General features: G+C 34.7%; 2 protein-coding genes across 4 annotated transcripts in view; one reads left to right on the top strand and one right to left on the bottom strand.

Moving 5' to 3' along the window:
* The first annotated feature begins 1120 nt into the window (after positions 1 to 1120).
* MYPT-75D (Myosin phosphatase targeting subunit 75D) overlaps positions 1121 to 20486 on the top strand; it is a 52396-nt gene continuing 33030 nt past the window's right edge. For 2 of the 3 annotated variants that reach the window (XM_036815076.3, XM_036815072.3), the window contains exons 1-2: positions 1121 to 1266; positions 2075 to 2212. The gene's annotated coding sequence lies outside the window, so the exon portion shown is untranslated. Of the gene's footprint in view, positions 1284 to 2074; positions 2213 to 20486 lie in introns of all 3 variants that reach the window. The other variant, XM_036815073.3, reaches the window with a different exon arrangement.
* Positions 4797 to 5894, bottom strand: LOC108007738 (uncharacterized). Its single transcript, XM_070996934.1, has 3 exons — positions 5763 to 5894; positions 5386 to 5703; positions 4797 to 5329 (listed from the first exon to the last, which is right to left on the bottom strand). Exons 1-3 carry the CDS (start codon positions 5820 to 5822, stop codon positions 5165 to 5167), a joined length of 543 nt encoding a protein of 180 aa, XP_070853035.1. The 5' UTR covers positions 5823 to 5894; the 3' UTR covers positions 4797 to 5164.

Here is a 20486-nt window from a genome sequence, read left to right as displayed (position 1 = left end):
TGATTACACTATTTAATATTCATGGGTATCCTTACCCAATTTTTATTTATACTCTTTATAATGCCTTAAGTTTAAACATGATTAAATGTTAGTCTTCTAAAAACTCAAAAACTAGACAATTAAATTAGGAAGTTCTACAATTTGTATAAATTGAAAGTTATTTTAATGAATTATTACTAAAAGAATTATAAGTGTGCCAATTTGCGAAAATCAATTTTGTAGTTGTACCGGCAAAAACAAGTTAATAATTTTTTCTTCCGTTTAAATACAAAAAAACTTCAGGAAATAAAAGAATACTTTCTTCAAAGTAAATTATTTTGAGTTTGTGACAAATGACAGTCCTTTAAAGCGATTTTTAATGGTAATTTTTTAATTTATTTGAAAAGGGGCTTGAAAAACAATTTAAAACAAATTAAACTGTATTAAATTAACAAAAATAAAAGTTTTCTAAAAGGTTGGAGAATTTTGAAAGTATGTACGTACTTCACTTATTTTTCAAAGTGTCCCAACATAATTTTCTTTTCTTCTTTTCAAAATGGCCTCTTGTTATGCATTTCAAAGGCTTAAAAAGGTGTCCCCTTGTCTATTCTCCCTCATATAAATTTAATTACAATTATTTGCGCCTCGTGATCTTTAGTAGTAGCGGTGACTCGAACCACGATTGCTCTTTTTTAGCATTGCCTCGAACCGATCTTGGAACCTAACATTGAGAGCGCAACTAAATACCCTCTGCACACAGCCGCTTAAAATAGCTGTTGAAATTTTGGTGCAACACGTGCCAGGTGTTGTCAAGACAGTTCTAAGCCGAAGTTTGGTCATTTCCTTAAAGAAGAGCATATCAATATTACTTTTCAAGATGAGATCAATTGCTGGGCTTCGAGCCGTTGGAAGGTTCCTTGGGACAGCACTAACAAAAATCTTCTTAAAACTGTGCCATTGCAGTTTAAATGCAATTCCTTATCAAAAAAAATCTAGAATCGCCAAGTACAAAAGTCACCTAAGTTCGTAAAAATACTGAATACGAGTTGTAGCGACTTTTTCCCATCTCTTTTCTACACGTGTATTTCTTATGGAGGAAAAAGTCGCTGAAGAGGAATTTGGTAGCTGAAGCGAAAACCCCCTCTGTGTGAATAGGCTATAACAGTAGAATTTGAGAGATATCTTTTTTGTATATAAGCAGCCGCTCTCCCGTCATTTTGAGTGAGCACGCGAGAAGAAACGGTCATTTAAAGAACGGTCGGCATTTTGTGAGATATCAACGAAAAAGTAATTGTTTGTTTTGGGTAAAAATCGAGTTCTAGATCGAATATCAATATATTTTATTATATCTATATTAGTTCGCGATGCTGCGGCTCTGCTCACGTGTCTTTCGATCTGTGTGGGATACCGAAAACGTGCACGCCTGACTGGAGACTTGTTAAACAAAGAAACTAATTTAAGCGAAATAATTTGTACGATCAGCGAAGATTTCTGCACTAATTTTCACCTGGTTGTACCGGAGTGTGTGTGTGCGTGCGTTCTGTTATAAATAGCGAGGAGAAGAGGAAAAAGCCGATCGCTTTTTGGGGCCATAAAAATGCCGAAAGAAAGTGCGAAGCGGGATAAATAAAAATATTTGTTTGTGGGCCAACAAAATAAATTAGAACAACTCGTAAATAAGTCGGGCGCCAGAAGGCCAGTGGGAAAAAATAAATATAAATGAAAATACAAATACAAATGGCAAACACAACCGAGCGGAAATGTGCAAATTGATGGAAAATTCAAAAAAAAGGAAAAAATGTAGCCAAACAAAAAGAATTCCTGTTACAAGAAACCAGTTCCTAACTCCCCACCTACTTATCTCTCGTTTTTTTTCTGGCTGCATCCGTTTTGAGCGAAAGTTTTTTGCGCCCGCCTGCTGTCCACTCCACTGCGCGAAATGTGGGCAAACAAGTTGGCCAGCTGATTGCCCAGAAGAGGAAGACAGAGCGCGGCCAAGATGGGGAAATGGGGAAAAATCTAGCCAATTAATTGTGCCGTGAAAGTGTGCGCCAAGTCAATGTCTATAATAAATACAATTTTTTACAATTTGCAGTCGTGCCTTTTGCGCGTTTCGCTTCGATTTGATTGAAAGCAACTTGGCGAAAAAATATAAAACTAACAAAAACGGAAAGTCTCGCCTTGCAATTGGACTTGAATGGCTGACGGCCTTTTTTCAGCGCCCGGATTCGAGGTAAGCCTGTTTAATTTTCACGCCGATTTCGCATTTAAGGCATGCGACGAATTATTTCGGAATGGTATGCAAAAACACGTTCCCACTAACGTTTATTAAAATCATGTGTTGGAAATGGTCGTAAATATTGTAAACACTAGTTTTAAGTGTTTAGGTTTGTAAACACCAGTCAAATAGTACTCACATATCTTCAGAAGACAGCATCTTAGAAAAACTAATCAAAATGTACATCTTTTGTGATGAATTGAATCATGTGGGGAAATTCTGAATTTAAGTTACATTTTAAAAACATTACTGGAGCATGTCTAATTCTTCTATACATTTTTCACATTTGAAGAAATATTTATAGTATAGTAAAAGGAAGGATAAGGAAAATCAAGCCAGAGGATCTGAACCCAAAACAATTTGTACAAAACTGCATTTATTATACACTGTTTCTATGAAATTTTCAATTACCTAGCCTAGATCTTCAATGACTTCGTTTCCCAAAGATTTCTGATTATAAATTCCGTTCTCAAAATTAAGTGCCTGGGTGGATTGTGTATGGTATACTATTGCAAAATCCGCGTATTACGAGTGTGTGAGGTTTTTCTGCACTAGTTAGAACGGAATAGGGCAATCAAGAGTGTAAACAACAGTTAAATGTTGTTAAACTCGAATCCAGCCGACTGCTTTCGTCACATGTTTTACGCTCGTAGACCCCGTAACTCCACTCTTTTTCGCCCTTCCGCCGACGAGTTCTTCGCCTTATCTCAACCCTTGTTTTTTTTTGTATTTATTTTTTGCTGTGCGGCCGGTTCTGCGGCTTTTGTATAACTTCCGCTATTGTTATTATTTTTTAGTTGTTCGTAGGAAGAAGTGTAATTAAACAGAGGCGGCGAGGGGGGGAGGGGGGGGGGGCACAGCACAAATAACCCTGCAGCAAATGCAGCAGCCGTCTCACGGGAGTCGCCACCTCGAAAACCGGTTTTAAATCATTAAACCTAAAATTCTAAAGCATATTGTATGTGTGCCTCGGCATCTGTTTGGCCATCTCACTCGCACCTGGCTCCTTCTCGCTCCCACCTTCATGGCTGGCTGCACTGCGGCACATGCAAGTGCAACTTGTTGCAGCAACTGTTGCTGCTGCTGCTGCCGTCGTGTGTTGCATGTTGCTGCCGTCATGTTGCTACTGCAAATGCACTTTCATTAAGCGGACGGAATAGGCCATCGGCAGTTTTATGAATAGAAGGAAAGTGTGTGGAACAGGTCCATCAAAAATGCAAGATTAATAAATAATCTAGTTGTGAGGCATACGAGAACCGCACTAATTGAAAAGTTTCACTACAAATGGTCGCTGGTAGTCCGATGTTTGGAGAAAAATAAGTATTTAAGACATCAGTGAAAAGATTTTTGGTTTCCAGATTGAGTACACTTATAAACAAAAATTTATTACTTATCGTATGCAATAGTTGGGAAGAACAATTGTTGAATTAATATATATTATAATATTAAAATAATTTTGAAAAAGTCATATCAATCACGCAATATAAGTTTATATTTGGATATGTTTTTCCAAATACAATATTAACTAAATGCTTATTTAAAAAAAATTTAAGAACGATTGCTAAAATAGAATAACGAATTTGTAAAAAAAAATAATTATATATAAAAGCATAAGAACTTTTCCAACATTTTTGTAAAATAAATAGATTATATATTATATAAAATAAATAATTATAATAAATTATATATTTATTTTATCATATATAGTAGTTTTATCATCATGATAAAATACTTTTTTTCAATTACAAAGTACTTCAAGGCCCGGCTTATCAATAAAAATATTAATTATAAACTAAGCATTATCTTAAGTCGTATACCCCTTTTGTAGAGCATCTCGACTTCTATATCAGCATTTGGCTTAACTTTCCCGTTTTTCCTGTTTCGGTTGCAAAAAAAACAAATTCAATTTGTCTAATATTCAAAATCGAAAGAGGGAAAAACTCGTTTATCGGCATCCTTGTGACACACTGACATCTTTTGCTAATCTCGGGCCCCTTTCTCTGCCCCCTCGCACTTTGCTTAATTAATTCTGCTTTGGGTTTTGTGTGCCGCCACCTATCCAAGCCCCCCGATTCCCAAATCCCCTCGCCCTCCATGGCTTGCCCCGTCATTTGCATTGATTTGCAAATTTTTATATTGCCCGTTTCGATTCGAGCCTGACGTAATTTGTTAAACTTTGTTATTTACCTGGCTGACATCGATAGCTAACTAATCAGCGCTGGCTTTTGTTGACTTTAATTTATTGCCCGAGGGTTACGGCGAGCGATTAAATCGTCAAGGACTCTGTCCCACACTCCCGGTCTCAATCTTTGGGTATTACCTTCCGGTTTGTGGCTCCATTTTCGGCTATGGAGATCCTATACATTTTCGGTAAGAGAGCTCTGGAAAAATTAGTGGTACATTTGTTAAAAAAGAATATTCTTTGATATCTAGAGGCGTTGCTTTACTATTACGAAGTTATAACTACATTAAAACCATGTAGCTAGGCAGCACCCAAAAATTGTAAATCAGATACTCATCCATTTCCAACAGAATCCTATGTTTTAATTTTTTTTGTTTATTTTTGGAATGCGTTTAAATGTTGTTAATTATTAAAATACAATTTTAAATTATAAAATTTTGTATTTTTAAAGGCAATGCCGGAACCTAACTTTGATTGTGGGGTGGATATAAAAGAAAATATGTTGTGTAGGAATCAAAAATTTGGAATAAAATACAAATTAAATATACTTTTTACCCGTAGGAGGAGGGGGGACTTATCCCCCTATCTCCCCGTGGATACGCACATGTTTGAAGGTAAATGTTTCCAACGGAGTGTTCACTTTATGAAACGAAAGTGTATTTCAGTGGTAATTCAATATGGTCACTCAACACTCCATGGATTTTGTATAATATTTTTAGTTCCTTCTAAGACCTTTTGAGCAGATCCTCCTCAAAAACAAAAGTAACGTTGGTATCGAACTGTAGCTTCTTATCGAAGTACCACTGCATTGCCAACATGTACTCCCCAGTTGGAAGGGGCACAATTAATAGTTCCGGTCTCAGATAAAAATCTTTCACAACTTGTGGACCCTATAAAGCAGCCGAATTTCGTTAAAATATTTATACTATACTATCATACAACTTACCACATACGGACAGGTGTGATTAAAGTTCGAAAATTCTTTGAAAATATTAAAGACGATGCCTATGAATGGATCGTAGTGCTTTCGCACAAACCTGCAGACATCTATAGTGGAGTCCAATAACCACGGCTTAAAACCGCTGGCCCTTTTAAACATCTTGGCATGGAGATGTATATTATGGACCGGGTGAAGAACAGTTCCGTTCATATTGAGCAAAACCCTATCACGACTAACAGCCTTTAGACGGCAGTGTTGGAAAACGAACCACGATTGGTTATAAGTTTTGCATTCGAAATTCTTAAACCTGAAGACAACTGCTTCCTTTAAAAGATAATACATATTTAGAAAAATATCAATCGCCCTTTTTAAAGTCCACTCACATTTGATATTATATTAAAAAATATAACTGCTCCGAGGACAGGTACTAAATTGGTCCACATTGTTCTGCTGTGTAATACCTTAAAACGAGTTTATATAAAAACTTTAGGCACTGGCGCATGTTAAAAAACCGATTGGGTCCGCCTGAAAGATCCACTAAATTACTCTATAATTACGTATTTGTCATAATGATGTGCAATTAAGTATCGATTAAATTATTAATATTATTATTATTCTGATAATATATGCCTTAATTGATAGGTCATGCCATTACTAAACACAGTATTTTTCTCCCATTTAATACCCGCGATTAGAAATTTTCCTGTGTGTATTCCAAAATTGGTTTGAAATTCGATGCCTTAAATTGAAATTTGACATTGAGGAAGTCCCTCTTCCCTTTTTGTTTGCTCACATCTGTTTAATTAGTGTACAAGGCAGCAGCTGTTGAGCTGAGACAGAATTCCAAAATCCCAAAACCAAGAACACGCCAGACTTTTCAACAGGCCCTTGAGTTGGTCTGGGTGTACTTAATAAACCGATATTTAATTTTTTCCCCCTTGCAACTTGTTAATTGCGCACTTTGCATTCTATTGCAAGTTCATCATGCTTAACGGTATCGTTTCCAAGTACAGGGATAAAGTCGAAACTGACTCAAAAGTCAGTTAACTAATTCAATTAGTGCCACGTGAATTGCCCGTCCGAAAAGTCAGGGAAACCTCTAAGAGAGGTAAAACGAGGGGAGAAAACTGGACGGAGACGAGTCAAAACTTTTGTTATCCCATTGTGTCTGCTGTCGAGATGACTACTTGAGGGAAGTGGACCCGTTAAAAAAAAATAGGAGAAAAGGGAACTCGGTGGTGGACAATTCTCGGAACCCTCCACCGAACAATTTGATTAGATAAGGCTCCGAACGTAGCCTTTTTTGAGAACGTCATGAGTACCTACATTTCATAATGCCATGAGGAACGTTGTTTAAAATTCTTTCAACCGAATAAAAAATGTGAAAATAATTACTGAGGTTTTATAACGTTTAAAACTAAGTATTTTGCCAATCGGTTTTAATTTCAATTTAACGCTGTTATAATAATCTGTTTTTTATATTATATGTACATCACGATTAAAATTATTAACTATTATACATGTTTTTTTTGTTTAGGTCACTGTGTATTTTAAAATTAAATACAAAATTGTTTACTATATTTTACTTTGTATAAGCATAAAAAATATTGTGTCAAATAAAACTTTAGAATGTATGTATACCTTTTAAAAAAATTAAAAATTCCATTTTGTTATTTATTAATCTCCCTATAACTATTACATTTTCTTACATATACAAATATGCACATTGTTCATACAAAATACAACTTTATCCTAAAACAATGGTATAGGTATATTCTTCAATTAAAATTTACAAACTAATTAAGTTAAATATTTGCATAAAATGGCTAGGTCTTAAATTTTAATTGGGGCTACTGTCTTCCAATATAATTTCAACATTTAAGAACATCTTTTCCTAACAATTTCTTCTGCCTCAAAAAAGTGTATGTACATAAGTCACAAAAGTATAAAGTAGTACAGCTCTATAGAAATTTACAAAACAAATAAAAAGTTTCAGGTTTGCAGTTCCGCAGAAAGTGTACAAACGCAGTCTTAAGTTCGAGTTGTAAAACTTTGTTTAAGTTTGGCTTAAAATTGATTCGAAGTGTTTCTGGGCCCTTAAATTATTGTTATCGAATTCGCGAATCTCCGTTGACCTTGTTTCCACTTGCGGGCCCATCTGTGGCCTTTAATTCAACCAGCTAGAATTTCGATGCGAATTAGCCAGAATGGGCCAAAATATACTTGTTTTGACCTGGTTTTTCCGCCTGGTCCGGCTTATTATCATAATATGAGAGACGAAACTTTTGTAGCCGTTTCGTTTGGCATTGTTTGCCTGCGTCTTCTGAATTCTTTTATTATCCCAGAGTTTGGGAAGCCCGAAAATTGCACAACGAACAAGAACAACAACATTGACACAACTTTTCCAGTGGGTGTGTGGTGTCAACGTTGTTTTGGTTTTGTTAGTGCAAAAAGTCCCACGCCCACGCCCCCTGCCACGCCCATCGCCCCCGTCGCCCTTAAAAATAGCAAACAATTGTGCTTTTGTTTACTAATTTGCGGTTGTCTCAGTGCCTTTTTTGTTGTTGCGTTGCGACTACCAGAAGTTTTTGGCTTTGACTTTATCGCCGGTTTTGTTTACTTTCTTTGGCTTGGTTTAGTTTCTGGCTATTTGCTGCCTGTCTGCCGAGTTGAAAGTTCATTTGCCGTTTTAATTGCCAGCTAATAGCTCGAAAGTTACTCGTATTTTCATTTTATTACCCCTTTTTGTTTTGCTTAGGGTTTTTCGCCTCTTATTTGGTTTATTTCTGTGGGTGAATGGCAAAAGTTATGCGGGCCAGCTGAGGGCGATAAAAATGCGGAAGGAGAGAGTGGGATCAAAGTTAAGTTTTTGACTCTTGGTGTTAGTTAGTTAGTTAGATTTGAATTATTTTGACACCGGTTGGTCTTCTGGCCAATTCATAATTTAGTAAAGTGTTATTAGAAAATTTAAGTTAGTTGGGAGAAGAGGTTTCCTTTCAAATATTATCTAAAAGAGATAAATCCAGAAAAAATAAATGTTTTGGAATTAATTCTGAACTTATTATTATTAAGGAAATAATAAGACCAATTATATTTACTTATTGATATGGACAGGGTAAGACATCGATTTGTACCTAAAATAGTTATTTATAGATCAAATCAAGGAGCATACGGTCATATAAACTGATATTTTTAGAATTTTTTCTGAACTTATAATTGTTGAGAAAATAATAGAAGTAACTATATTTACCTAATGACCTAATGTGTTATCAGAAACTTAATTATAATAATAATTGGGGATAGATGTACGATATCAATTTGTACCTAAAATATATAGATTATAAGTCAAGTTAAGAAAATGAAGTTTATATAAATTAAACATTTTAATATTTATTCTGAACTTTTAATAAGTTAGAAAATATTAAGGGTTAACAAAAAATTAGATAAATTGGGGGATATAGTTTAATTTTGCATTTGTACCTAAAATATATAATATTTGATCAAGTCAAGAAGCGTTTGGTTTGAACTTATAATTATTGAGAAAATATTAATAGTAACTGTATTTACTTATTGAGCTAATAAGTTAAGTTAGGTAATTATAATAGGGTACAGGGGCTAGATTTACATTTGTACCTAAAAGTGATATATGGATCATATGATTAAACGTAAAGATAACAGATTAAACATTTTGGATTTTGTACATTTCTATTGTCTTTTCACAAACTCACATTTTTTATAATGCAATACTTTAACCTGAAACATTTACATTCCATTTCGTTGCAAGAATTCGACCTGTGACCTTTACCTGTTGCTTTTGCCCCCCCGGTGATTTAATTTCACCTTTTATCTGCCTGAGCTCTCTCCTCGTTGGCCATTTTATCAGTCAAGTCCGGCAATTAGCCTGTTGGCAGTTGGCCTCCTAGTACTCCAGAGCAATTTCCTTGTTTTGAGGAAACTTTTTCATTTCTTTCATAATTTTTCTTTCGACCAACTTTTGCCGAGCTCCAAATTGCCCCCCTCTTCTCCACCGTAATATCCATTAATCAAACTTCTGGTCTTTGTTCCATCTCTTCTGTTTTCTATGCCTCTCTATCATTTCTGTTGCCTTTTTACTTGTTTTCCTGGGGGTTATTTTTTATTGTTGTTTAAAGAGGAATTCTGCCCTTGAGGTCTTAGCCAGTTGATGACCCCGCACGCGATTTTACCACTCTATCGCTACCCGCAATTCTTTTCTGGCTCGTGAATATTTCACGCTTTTTCTAATTGCCAACCGACTGCTGTTATATTTCTATTTGGTTCTTTTTCCAGCTGATTTGCGATAGAGAAACAGAGACTGTCAACAAAGTCGCAAGATAAAAAAAAATTGAATAGAATTTTTTGCCATTGTTGTTGCGATTATTTAACTGTTTTTTCATTGCTGTTGTGGCATGCTAAAACAAAGGCTTGTCATTCAACTTTGGTCATATGTTCCAGATATGATTAGAGTCACCTAAAAAAGAGAGCACACAAAAAGCAAATTGAAAATTCTTTTAGCTGGAACTGAAACACATTCATATTCATATACGTATTCATTTGGTCATGGGGTTTTTCTTGTCGCTTTTAGTTAACTGATATTGATATCTGTGTGTCAAGCTATCAATACATTTTTTTATTGGTCAATTAATAAAGTTAGGAAACCGCATTCCTTATAAGGAAGTAGAAATATATAAAGTGTGATGGTATTACTATCAAGGTAAAGTTTTAAAAATATGTTTTTATGACAATAACTTATCAATGCTTTTAAGAGATACGAGTCAAAGAAATAGGAAGTCATAAAATGAGAAATTTTGATTTATGCCTTTGCTTTGTATAAAGTATTTTTAAATTAATAAATAGTCTTTTCCTAATAAAATGTGTGTATGATAAAGATATATCTCCAATGTCGTAGTTCATTTAAATCCCTATATTTCACCAATTCGACAACACCTCAGAGTACCTATCTAAATATAGACAGGCAATTCGAAGTCAACCGAAATAAAAATAATTTAAAAAATTTATTATCCATGGGTGACAGATAGATAGACAGAAAATGCAATATCTAGAAGCGCACACGACCCGATTTGGGTGTACATTAGTCTAAATATAGGCGACTGTCATAACAGTATCCCCCGAAAGTCACACCCCTCACCTTTCAGCCTTATAAAGCGGTTCTGTTCCAGTGACAAGCCAACAAAAACAATAACAATTCAAATTCAACTTGTTTTTGATTAGATCATTCGAGGCGAAATGTCAGTCAGTAAAGGGTGGAACGGGGGGAAAAGTGTGGGGATGGTTATACTTGGACTCGCCTCTTTTCGCCCCCCTTCGGTTTAACCTGCCGCTGGCGTGCGATAATTAACTGAAATAGACCCGTGACTGTCAGTCAGCCACAAGACATTCTACATAGGTATATGTACATAAATCTATACTATATGTGTGTACAGTGGGTTTTGAAGCTATAAGAGATGATTTTATGGGCTTTAAATCATGGCTTTGTTTCTTTTTAAAGAATTAAATCATGGCTTTGTTTCTTTTTAAAGTTCGAACAGTAAAGATATTTGCTAATTTAAAAACCTTTAATCAGAATTGTTTTTTTTTAAGGGTTTATCAGTACGAGATTATTTGATACGTATACCCAGAAGACACCCAGACTCCAAAATGATCCCATACTATGAATTTGAACTAAAATATGGAAGCCTAGTCTTTATATTTTTTGGGGGAATCACCTAAAATGACCTTTGTGTCAATATATTGGTTTTTTTTTCATTTAAAAATTAAAATTGTGTAAAGATTTAATGGTATAACAATAAAAGGAGGGGTTTGGAAAGTCTTTTTTTATTTTATTTATTAAATTAAATACATTACATTTTTCCAATTTGAGAAACCTTTATTAAAACCTTTAAGTAACGTGAAAAGACATCTTGAAAAATGCCATATAACTTTAATAACGCTTTAATTGCATATTTTTAATTGATCCAATAAGTTAACAACTATAATAACAAGATCTTCTCGAACAGAACTATAAATTTTAAAAACAGTGCAGAGCACAGTACTTGTGCATATATGTGGATATGTATTTTTATTTTAGCAAGTGAGTGGGTGTCGTTAAGCACTTGAGTTGCAATCACATTTCACGACGAGTCTGCAAAAGTGGGCTAGTTAAAAATGTCAAGAAGAAGTACCGCGCTGAAAGCCATAAAAGCAAAAAAGTCAGAAAAGAGGAGAAAGATTGAGTCAAGAAGAGAGGGGGCAGTAAAGGAAGCCGGGCCAAGAGACAAGCATTGAAACTTTTGGCCCATACTGAGAGAAAGAAAAGTAATTTGTAATACAAAAAAATATTTTATCTAGTTTATTTAAACCTCTATAAAATTCATATTAGTACTTCTTTCATCAAAAAGTTATATTATCAAATATAAATTAAAACTTTAGTTATTGGTATAAGCAATACAACTATTTTTCCTCTGTAAAAATCAGTGAGGAACTCATTCAGTGTTTTTTTCGTAATAACCGTGGCAAAAGTTCTACCTCCTCTTAGCCCCTTTACGTCTTTTTACCTGGCGACTCGACCAGGTGCTTAAGACCATTCACTGAGTTTTTTAATAACTCACGACTTTGGCCATGGCTTTGACAAGCTGTTAATGGCATTAAACGAGAGAGAACCAGAGAACTAGAAATCTCGGCTGCAAAGGAAGCAAATTCTTAGCCAAGCTGGGGAAAAAATTGTTGGTCATTTAACAAAAAGCAATTTCGCTCAACTCAACTTGCTTTGAGAATTATTTTCTTATTTTTCTACGTTTTTTTCTAGCCTTAATTGGTTTCAATTTCAAATCGAAACGCATTCAAAGAAATGTCTTTGGTGTGTTCTTTGAAATTCATTTTTTCTTTTCAACTCTCTGAATTTTTGACAAACAGTTTTCTGTGGTTTTTGCATCGGATAGATAGATAGACACTTCTGTTCTAGGCCACATTTTTGCCGTATTTTTGGGACAGGAGAAACAGTTTATGAGATACCACTAATTGGCCATAAAATTGTATAAATTTCATGTGCCGGTTTTTCCCACTTTCGTGGCCAATTAGTCACTTAAAATGTGGTGTGGTCAATTTTGGTGATACCCTCTAATCCATTGAAAAAGGAGCATATGCTATTGGCTGAATACTTGAAACAGTCCCTGCATTTGCCCTTAACTTTTTTATATATAATGCTTTTTTAACATAAGGTATTATTTTAAATAAAACCTTTATATAACATTAATATTACCAAAGGTATTTTCCCTTCTTAGAACAATATTGGTATAATTTATTTAAAGGAGCATATGCATTTTAAATAAATCCTAGGGTATTTATATAGCCATAACCCCCAATAAAAATGTTTTGATTATTGTTTTCTTGTCTGTGGGTTCTTTTGATAAGCTTTAAGCTGATATAAAATGCTGACCATGCTGATAATTCGATTTCCCCCGAATGTAATTGCTCGCAGTAAATCATAAATGTATGTGTGAAATACACAAAGGTAAAAAGTATTTATTTATACAGACAATACATGAATTGAATTTTATGGAAATTGCAATGGAAAATCGTTAGACAATGCATACAAACATGCCAACAATGTGGGCAAAAATAACTCAATAATTGAGATGGTAAATTGAATAAATGCGATGGGTTAAAGAAAGCATGACATTTTTTCGAACTTTTCCCAGAAAATCTCCGAGAAACCCAATCAAATATTTATGTGCCATTAACAGTTTGCCGAGCGACACTTGACGGGACAATAAAAACAAACACCCACAAAAAATTGTCTGAAATATTAATGCCATTAAAAATGTAATTTCAATAAAGGCGGCGAGAAAAATTCAATTAAAGCAAAATTTGTGAGCCACCACAGAAAAAAGCAAAAACAAAACGCAAACCCAAACAAATAAAAAGAGCGAGAGAAAAAAGCATGCCAATATTGTAAGGCAACTGGATAACTTTTTGTTCTATTTTCCACACGGGTTTATTTACTTTGTTTGCCATTTTAATGAACCCGCTGGCCGCTAAATTAAACCAACTGTCCGATAGTTTCAGAATTTCAGATTAATTAGTGGTCAAGGGGGGGATGGTATCCCTTCGGGGGGCCATATGCAATTAAAAACACTGAACCGGATTTCGGGGGCATCTATTGGACCAACTAAGCCAGCCAGGCCAACATTTAACCCAGTTAACTACCCTACCTTGACGCACCTGCAACTTGAAAAACAGAAGCAAACAGCAAATTCAAAGGTATAACAAAAACTACAACTAAACTAAAGCCATTTCCCTCACAGAAACGCGTGCCGGCAAAACAATTTTCCAACTATCTCCCATCTACACACAAAGACAAAACTTTGGCGAATTCTGTAAAATGGAAATACCCGTCAGCGAATCCATCTCTTTCCGCCCAGTGCTGCAATATTTGCGCATTTCCTGTCGTACAAATATTTCCCATGTAACAGCTTCCCCGGAGTTTTTACCCAGGTGGATTCCACTTCTCTCTAACAGTAACTGTAATAGTAACAACGTCAACAACAACAGGGCCAAGAGCCGGCGCAACACTGTTGCCAGCTAACTTTCTGGCTTAAAAATAAATAAAAAGGTCGAATTTGGGAGTGCGAGTATTAAAGAATTTTGGATACTCTTTTCCGAACCCTAAAATAAAAAAAAAACGAAATTATTTCCCTGTATATAATATATATATATATATTTTTTTATTAGGATTGGTTTGTCTTCAAAGGTGTACCTTTTTTAAAATGTATGTCTCAAAAAATTCCATTTTAAAAGTTCTCAAAGTTATTGGATCATTTCAAGAATTTTTTAGGACTTGTATTTTATAAAACATCAAATTTGATTTATCAAAATAAATTATAATAAATAATAATAAATTGTATTAAATAATATAAAAAATTTTTATGGATTGCAATGCTTTTATAACTACGCCCAAAAGTAGGCAATACATTTTATAATTTTTTTTTTTTAATTTCTATGGTTATACATCAATGTATTCCAACCAAAATCATTCCAAAAATTAATATAAATGCAGTTATAAGGTTAGAAGAGTTTCATGAAGCACCCTATTTATTTATAATTAATATTAGACATACTTAAATATATTTTTCAGCATTTAAATGATGTGCAAGTGAGTAAATTAACTCCAAAGCGATTTCTATAGTCTATATGGCTATATTGAAAATTATTTTATCGAATTTAATATTTATGCGAGTAAAAATGTATCACTTACTTAAATCCCAGCAGTGGCCAAGGAGCCTGTTTTGGTTTATTGCCTAACAGAAATGCCCTATTCCCCCAAGGGTAATTTGGTTAAAAAGTTTTCCTGCAGCTGCATTCGCTGGAAAAAGAGAAAGAGTCGGAGACAAAGGCTGGCTGAGAAGAGGTGGCTGAAAGGCGGTCTACACCGCTAAACAAAGGCAAACATTGTAATGCCAGCAGCAGCGACCACGCACAACGAAAACAACAAAGTTGAGGCAGACCACGGGCGTCAGGAAAACGAATGGGGGCTAAGGTTAGGGGGCTGGGGTGGAAAAGCCGAGTTAGGAGTCACAAACACTGTTAAAATATTGGAAAAAAATCAGAACTACCCTTTCTTAGCCAATCCAATTTATAAATATTGTTTAAAAAATATATTTCTATCTAAAAAATAATTTATAAATAACCTAAGGGCAAAGAATAATATGTTTAGGTGATAATACTAGTATGTAGCCAATCCTATTTTTAGTCATTAAATATATTTGAAAAAAATGGTTAATAACAAAAGTAATAACTTTTTAAGTAATAAAACTTGGATGCTGTGTAAGCGGATAAAAATCCTTTAAGCTTTCCTTTCTTGGATCCTAAATAACTTATACAATACAGAACATGTTATTTATATATAATTTATTCTATTTATATTTATATGGCATTCTTTATTTTCTGTGTGGAAGGGAAAGAAGGAGAAGACGGATATTGCCACAGCAAAAAAAGAGGAAGAAAAACAGCATTTGCGGAAGAATAGAGAGCAAAGTGGAAACAAAGCGACATGTTGCGCTGGAAAGGTTATTTAGATGGGGGAATCCCCCGACCATCCCCCACACAAACACAAACGCACAAGGATGACCTTCACGGGCAGCACGTGGTTTCAGAATGGTTACAATCCCGGGATGCTGGGATGTCCTGGTTTTTTGGGGGGCGCTGAATGCTGGATGCGGTTGTCTGAACCGGAATCCGGAGTTCTCTTAAATATATATGTACATTCTTTTTTGTTTCGGAATTTCCAATCCGACAGAATATGTTTGCGTGACAGTCCGTGATAGGTGAAAGTTAGTTAGGAGTTGCTTTGAATGGGATTTGCTTGGAAGTTGGCTACAATAGGGTTTGACACCAAGCTTATCCTAAAAATATTTCATTTCATACAACACTTTCCTATGCCTTATTTTTAGGGACTCTTTTATTATTAAACATTTAAACCTTGAAAAGTTCGTTTGCTTGGCAAATTCAGATAGAAATAGCTGAAAAGATATACATAGTTTGATAAGATAGCTGTCTGGAGTAAGCAAACAACTTATATTATATGTGTGACTACCTCTAATTGAGTGAACAAATACGCATTTAGGGAAGTTCGCTCCGATAAAGATTGTGTGGTTTGAAATCATATTTTACCTACATTAAGTTATATTTACTGTTTCCCAATTAGTCACTCTTTAATCTTAAAAGTGGAAACGTTTTAAAGTTCCTAAGTTTCGTGACTAATCCTAAGCAGCTGTTTTTTTTTAAAGAACTGGAAAAAAATAAATGTGATAAGATTAACAGGCCAAACCATTTTGTATTTAGGGCACATCCCATTTGGATGAATCGGAAGGCACAAAATGCTTTATTCTCACCCAGGCCCATTAACATTCAACGTCATTCATTTATGGCTATTTATATTACGCAATTTAGCCCGCTTATCGCCAATCAAATAATTAGAAAAAGGTGAAGTAGGTGTAACAGGGCGAAACCCCACAATGCCAATACAAATTATGGAACTTGCCCTTTTGGGGTCTTTAAGGCTTCCTAATAACAATAACAATAAAGGAGGGAAAGAAAGAGGTATACCAGGCAAAATGAGGGTAAAAAAGACAAAAAGAGTTGGCCACACAGAAAAGAAATTGGGGTAAAAATGATGCTTGAAGTCATGTTTTCAAGCATATGTAAATCAAATTAATTTTTTTGATATTTACATCTCTAAAGTGGTTTGTAAATTATGAAAAAAATTATATTTAAAGTTTGAGCTTAAATGTAGAAAAATTATCCCGCACCCGTTCTATTAAACTTTTTAATTGAAATATTTATGGGAATTTTTTTAAAACTTGGTTGTCGGGTAAAAAAGACAAAAAGAGTTGGCCACACAGAAAACAAATTGGGGTAAATAGGATGCTTAAAATCGTATTAGATATTAATGTTTTCGAGCATATGTAAATCAAATAAATTATTTTTTGATATTCACATCTCTAAAGTGGTTTGTAAATTATGTTATGAACTTGAGCTTTAATATAGAAAAATTATCCCGCACCCGTTCTATTAAACTTTTTAAATGAAATATTTGTGGGAATTTTTTTTAAACTCGGTTGTCTGGTAATTTTTTTTAGTCACATCCTTTTTTCTTAAAATTAATTAGAAATAAATTTTTTTCTTTTGTGTAGAAAAAGAACAGCTAAAAGTTTGTTTAACAAAGTGGTTTTCAACACCCCATAAAAAACATTTGCGAAAAGCAGCAGAAAAATACGAAGGAGAGGGAGAACGGCACGTAAAAGTAAAAGGCAAATAAATAACCGTCAAGAGAAATGTAAACAATGCAGGCCAAGATGCACAGCAGATGAACGAGAAGAAATGGCAGCAGATGAAAAGATGAAAGGAGGAAAATGCCAAAAGCACAAATGGCAACTGAAGCCGGTTCAAGTTGAATTTTCCTCGCAAGGTTTTCCTTATTTTTTTGTGTTTGTGCTATGCAAAAATCTGCACTCAAGGAGGGCAGACAGTTGGAAAATGAAGTGGAAAAGGGGGAAAATAACTACATTCTGTCCTAATGAACGAGCTAACTGGGGGAGAAGTAGCAAACCGAGCATAATGGAGATGGGATAAGCAAAACGCAGAGAATTGCTTAATTTATGGGGGTTTGTCAAGTGGCAAATCCTTGAGATTTTTCACACTACCAACAGAAGGAAAATCCACTATTGGTTACAAAATATTTTCAAAACATGTTTTTGTACTGGCATTTTATTCAAATCACTTATAAAAAATACTACAAATTGTTTGCAAAATACCAATTGGGGAAATAAACTAAATTTTTTTTTTTAATAGGTAAGCCAATTTAATTTCTAAGAAATCTGCTACTTTTTACAAAGCATATTCAAAATATTATTTTGTATATGCATTTTGTTCAAATAACTCGTAATATACTAAACAAGATTCTAAATTACCAATTGGTAAAATAAACTAAAACTGTTTATATAAACCCAATATTAATTTTTTCTTTAATAAAGAAACCAATTTAAATTTCTAGAAATCTGCTTCCTAATTCTTCACTATTATTGATAACCTGATGAATTATTAACCATGGCCCAATAGTAACTTTGTATAAAACACATGTTCTCATTATATATTCAACTTCCCCTTTTTGAATGTCGACACATAGTAGACTTGTGGCTTTAAATAATTTATTTGCCAATCTGGAATGATTTCATTTTAATTCGAACATGTTTTTTTTTATACATAGGTGGTATTATTATTTATTTAGTTTATAGTTGATCTAATTGTTCTGTGACGTTTTAAAAATATGTATTTTTTTGGTTAAGAGTACCAGCGATTGTTATAACGTGAGGAAGATCTATCGTCAATAATATGGACAGTAATGAATAATAATTTTAAGCCACTAAACAGACAATAAGTTAAAAAAAAATTAAATATAAAAAAAATACAATAAATTACGTATACGCCGGGTATTTCGATAATAATATTTGTTTCGTGCTTAGTGAGCTTAATTTTATATACTAGCTAAGTCCTGATCAGCTAACAAAAAACTAAAAATTTTCTGAATTGTATCTATAAAAATGAAATAGAAATGGAAACATAAAATAAAATATTACGTACTCGCCAATTTTTGAAATCAATTCCCTTGTGCGTTAACGTGGAAATGTATAAGCCAATTGAAAAAGTCCAAAAAAAGTGAAGCGAAATCTGTGATACAAAAAACGGGAAACGGCAAACAAGTGAAATGGAGCAAATCTTTAAGCAAATGTCGAGTGGGCGGCAATTGATAAACTGTGCCAGATAGAGCAGCAATAAAAAAGGTGGGGGGAAACAGGAGAAACGGGGGAAAAGGGTGGAAAAACACACAGAAGCGCATTTTCCCCGGCCCCTGAATTTCCAACCATTTTCCCACCGGGACAGACATTGCCAATAGCGCAACGTTTCGGAAACAATTTGAAGGCCATAAAACTTGATGTGGCGTCTGTCATAAAGGAGGCGACACCAGGCACAGATTCAGCCCACCCCCTTTTCCTTTCCCCCTTTCCCACTTTTCCTCCCCCCTTCGACCTTCGGTTTTCCAGAAGTTAGGTGAAAACTGCGACGGCACTCAAGATGCGGCAGATGCGAAAAGTATACGAAATACGGAAAAGTCAGATACGAATACGGCAAAGGCAAGGCAGCAAACTCCGGCGGAGGACAAGGCGGCAAACATCGACGAAAACAAACAAATAAACATCAAGCAGCTGTTTTTGGCGCCGCCAGAGAGAGAGAGAGCGCACCAGGAGAGATAAAGATACAAAAGATACAGAGAGCAAGAAAGTCGGAGAGAGTACGAAAACAACAATTTCTTGCTTTTAAATCAGCTCTCTGCCGGCTACAGTAATCGCTAGAAAAAAGAAACAGCGTTTTAAGCAATCATTGGGGTACTATAAATACCAGGGTTTTTATTCTTGATCTTACAATCTACGTTAAACATCATTTAAAAGTTCACTTTGAAATTAAGTATATATAATAATACCAAAACCCTTATAGAGTTTATTGTTATGATCACAATATTGCGGCCACCAGTGTAAGCACCACCCACTTTAACCTGCCTGCTTGCTCTCCCGCTCTGCCTGGCTCTCCCACTCTCTCTCTTGCTCTTCCTGTGCAATTGCTCACCGCCCACTTTTCATACGGCACTCACTCATTCATGGCCAGACTGCAGGACCCTCCCTCTCCCCACTGTCGACCCTTAAAGTCAGCTGCGCCTATTGGCAAAACCAATTTTTACAATGGAGGGCAGAATAATAGCCAAAACAATCCACTAAATTCAACTTAAAAAATATTATATTTCGGAAAGAATCCAATTTGGTTGCAAGGAAATACAAATTAAATTCAAAAATTAAATTATAACTTTAAATTGGAATATTACGAATGAAAAAGTCCCTGTCTATGCGACATTTGCGAATTCATAAAATGATTGCCTGAAACGTTTATCGTAAAAGCGCATTAACGGATTATTAAATTGGATGGGTATACAATATGTATTTGTTTACAAGTAGATTTTAACTCATTTTAGTCAATCTTAAAAATAAATAACAATATTTTATAAGAATAAAAATGATTTTATTATTTTTATTCTCTTCAAATGTTATAAATTATATTGTATTTATTAATATCATAAAAACTAGTGCATACAAAAAGATATTTCTATGGGTATATTAGATAATTTACCGAATTTTAAAAACTTTAAACAGGAATGGAAAGAATATTATATGATATCATTTGATACAAAATAAAACACTTTTTCGGCCCCGACTGTGCGGCTAACACATGGACGGCCACAACACCAACAAACGAATGTGAGAACGAAGGCGGCGACGCCGACTGAGAAACGACGCTGCGGCATTTTGGCGCTGGCATGTTGGCCATGTTTTTGAAGCGTTCGAAACGGCTTCTGCTCCGCAGTCGTCGTTCTGCCGCCGCGAAGCCAGCAACAAAGTTCCGCAGCGGACTCGCAACCAGTTGAGTGAATTGCCGTAGATACGAGTACTTACGGATACGGATACGTAGTTTGCAGTGCGGGCCTC

The sequence above is a fragment of the Drosophila suzukii genome, chromosome 3 (genome assembly GCF_043229965.1).
Source record: "Drosophila suzukii chromosome 3, CBGP_Dsuzu_IsoJpt1.0, whole genome shotgun sequence".
Lineage (NCBI taxonomy): Eukaryota > Metazoa > Arthropoda > Insecta > Diptera > Drosophilidae > Drosophila > Drosophila suzukii.
Note: the sequence above shows the minus strand (reverse complement) of the source record. Positions and strands in the feature narration are given on the sequence as shown.

Bases quoted from the DNA above. Each gene is read 5' to 3' on its own strand.
- LOC108007738 (XM_070996934.1), bottom strand. From the start codon at position 5,822: ATGTGGACCAATTTAGTACCTGTCCTCGGAGCAGTTATATTTTTTAAT. The intron at 5,704-5,762 runs GTGAGTGGACTT...TATCTTTTAAAG, and splicing joins TTTTTAATATAATATCAAAT to GAAGCAGTTGTCTTCAGGTT. The intron at 5,330-5,385 runs GTAAGTTGTATG...GCTGCTTTATAG, and splicing joins ATCACACCTGTCCGTATGTG to GGTCCACAAGTTGTGAAAGA.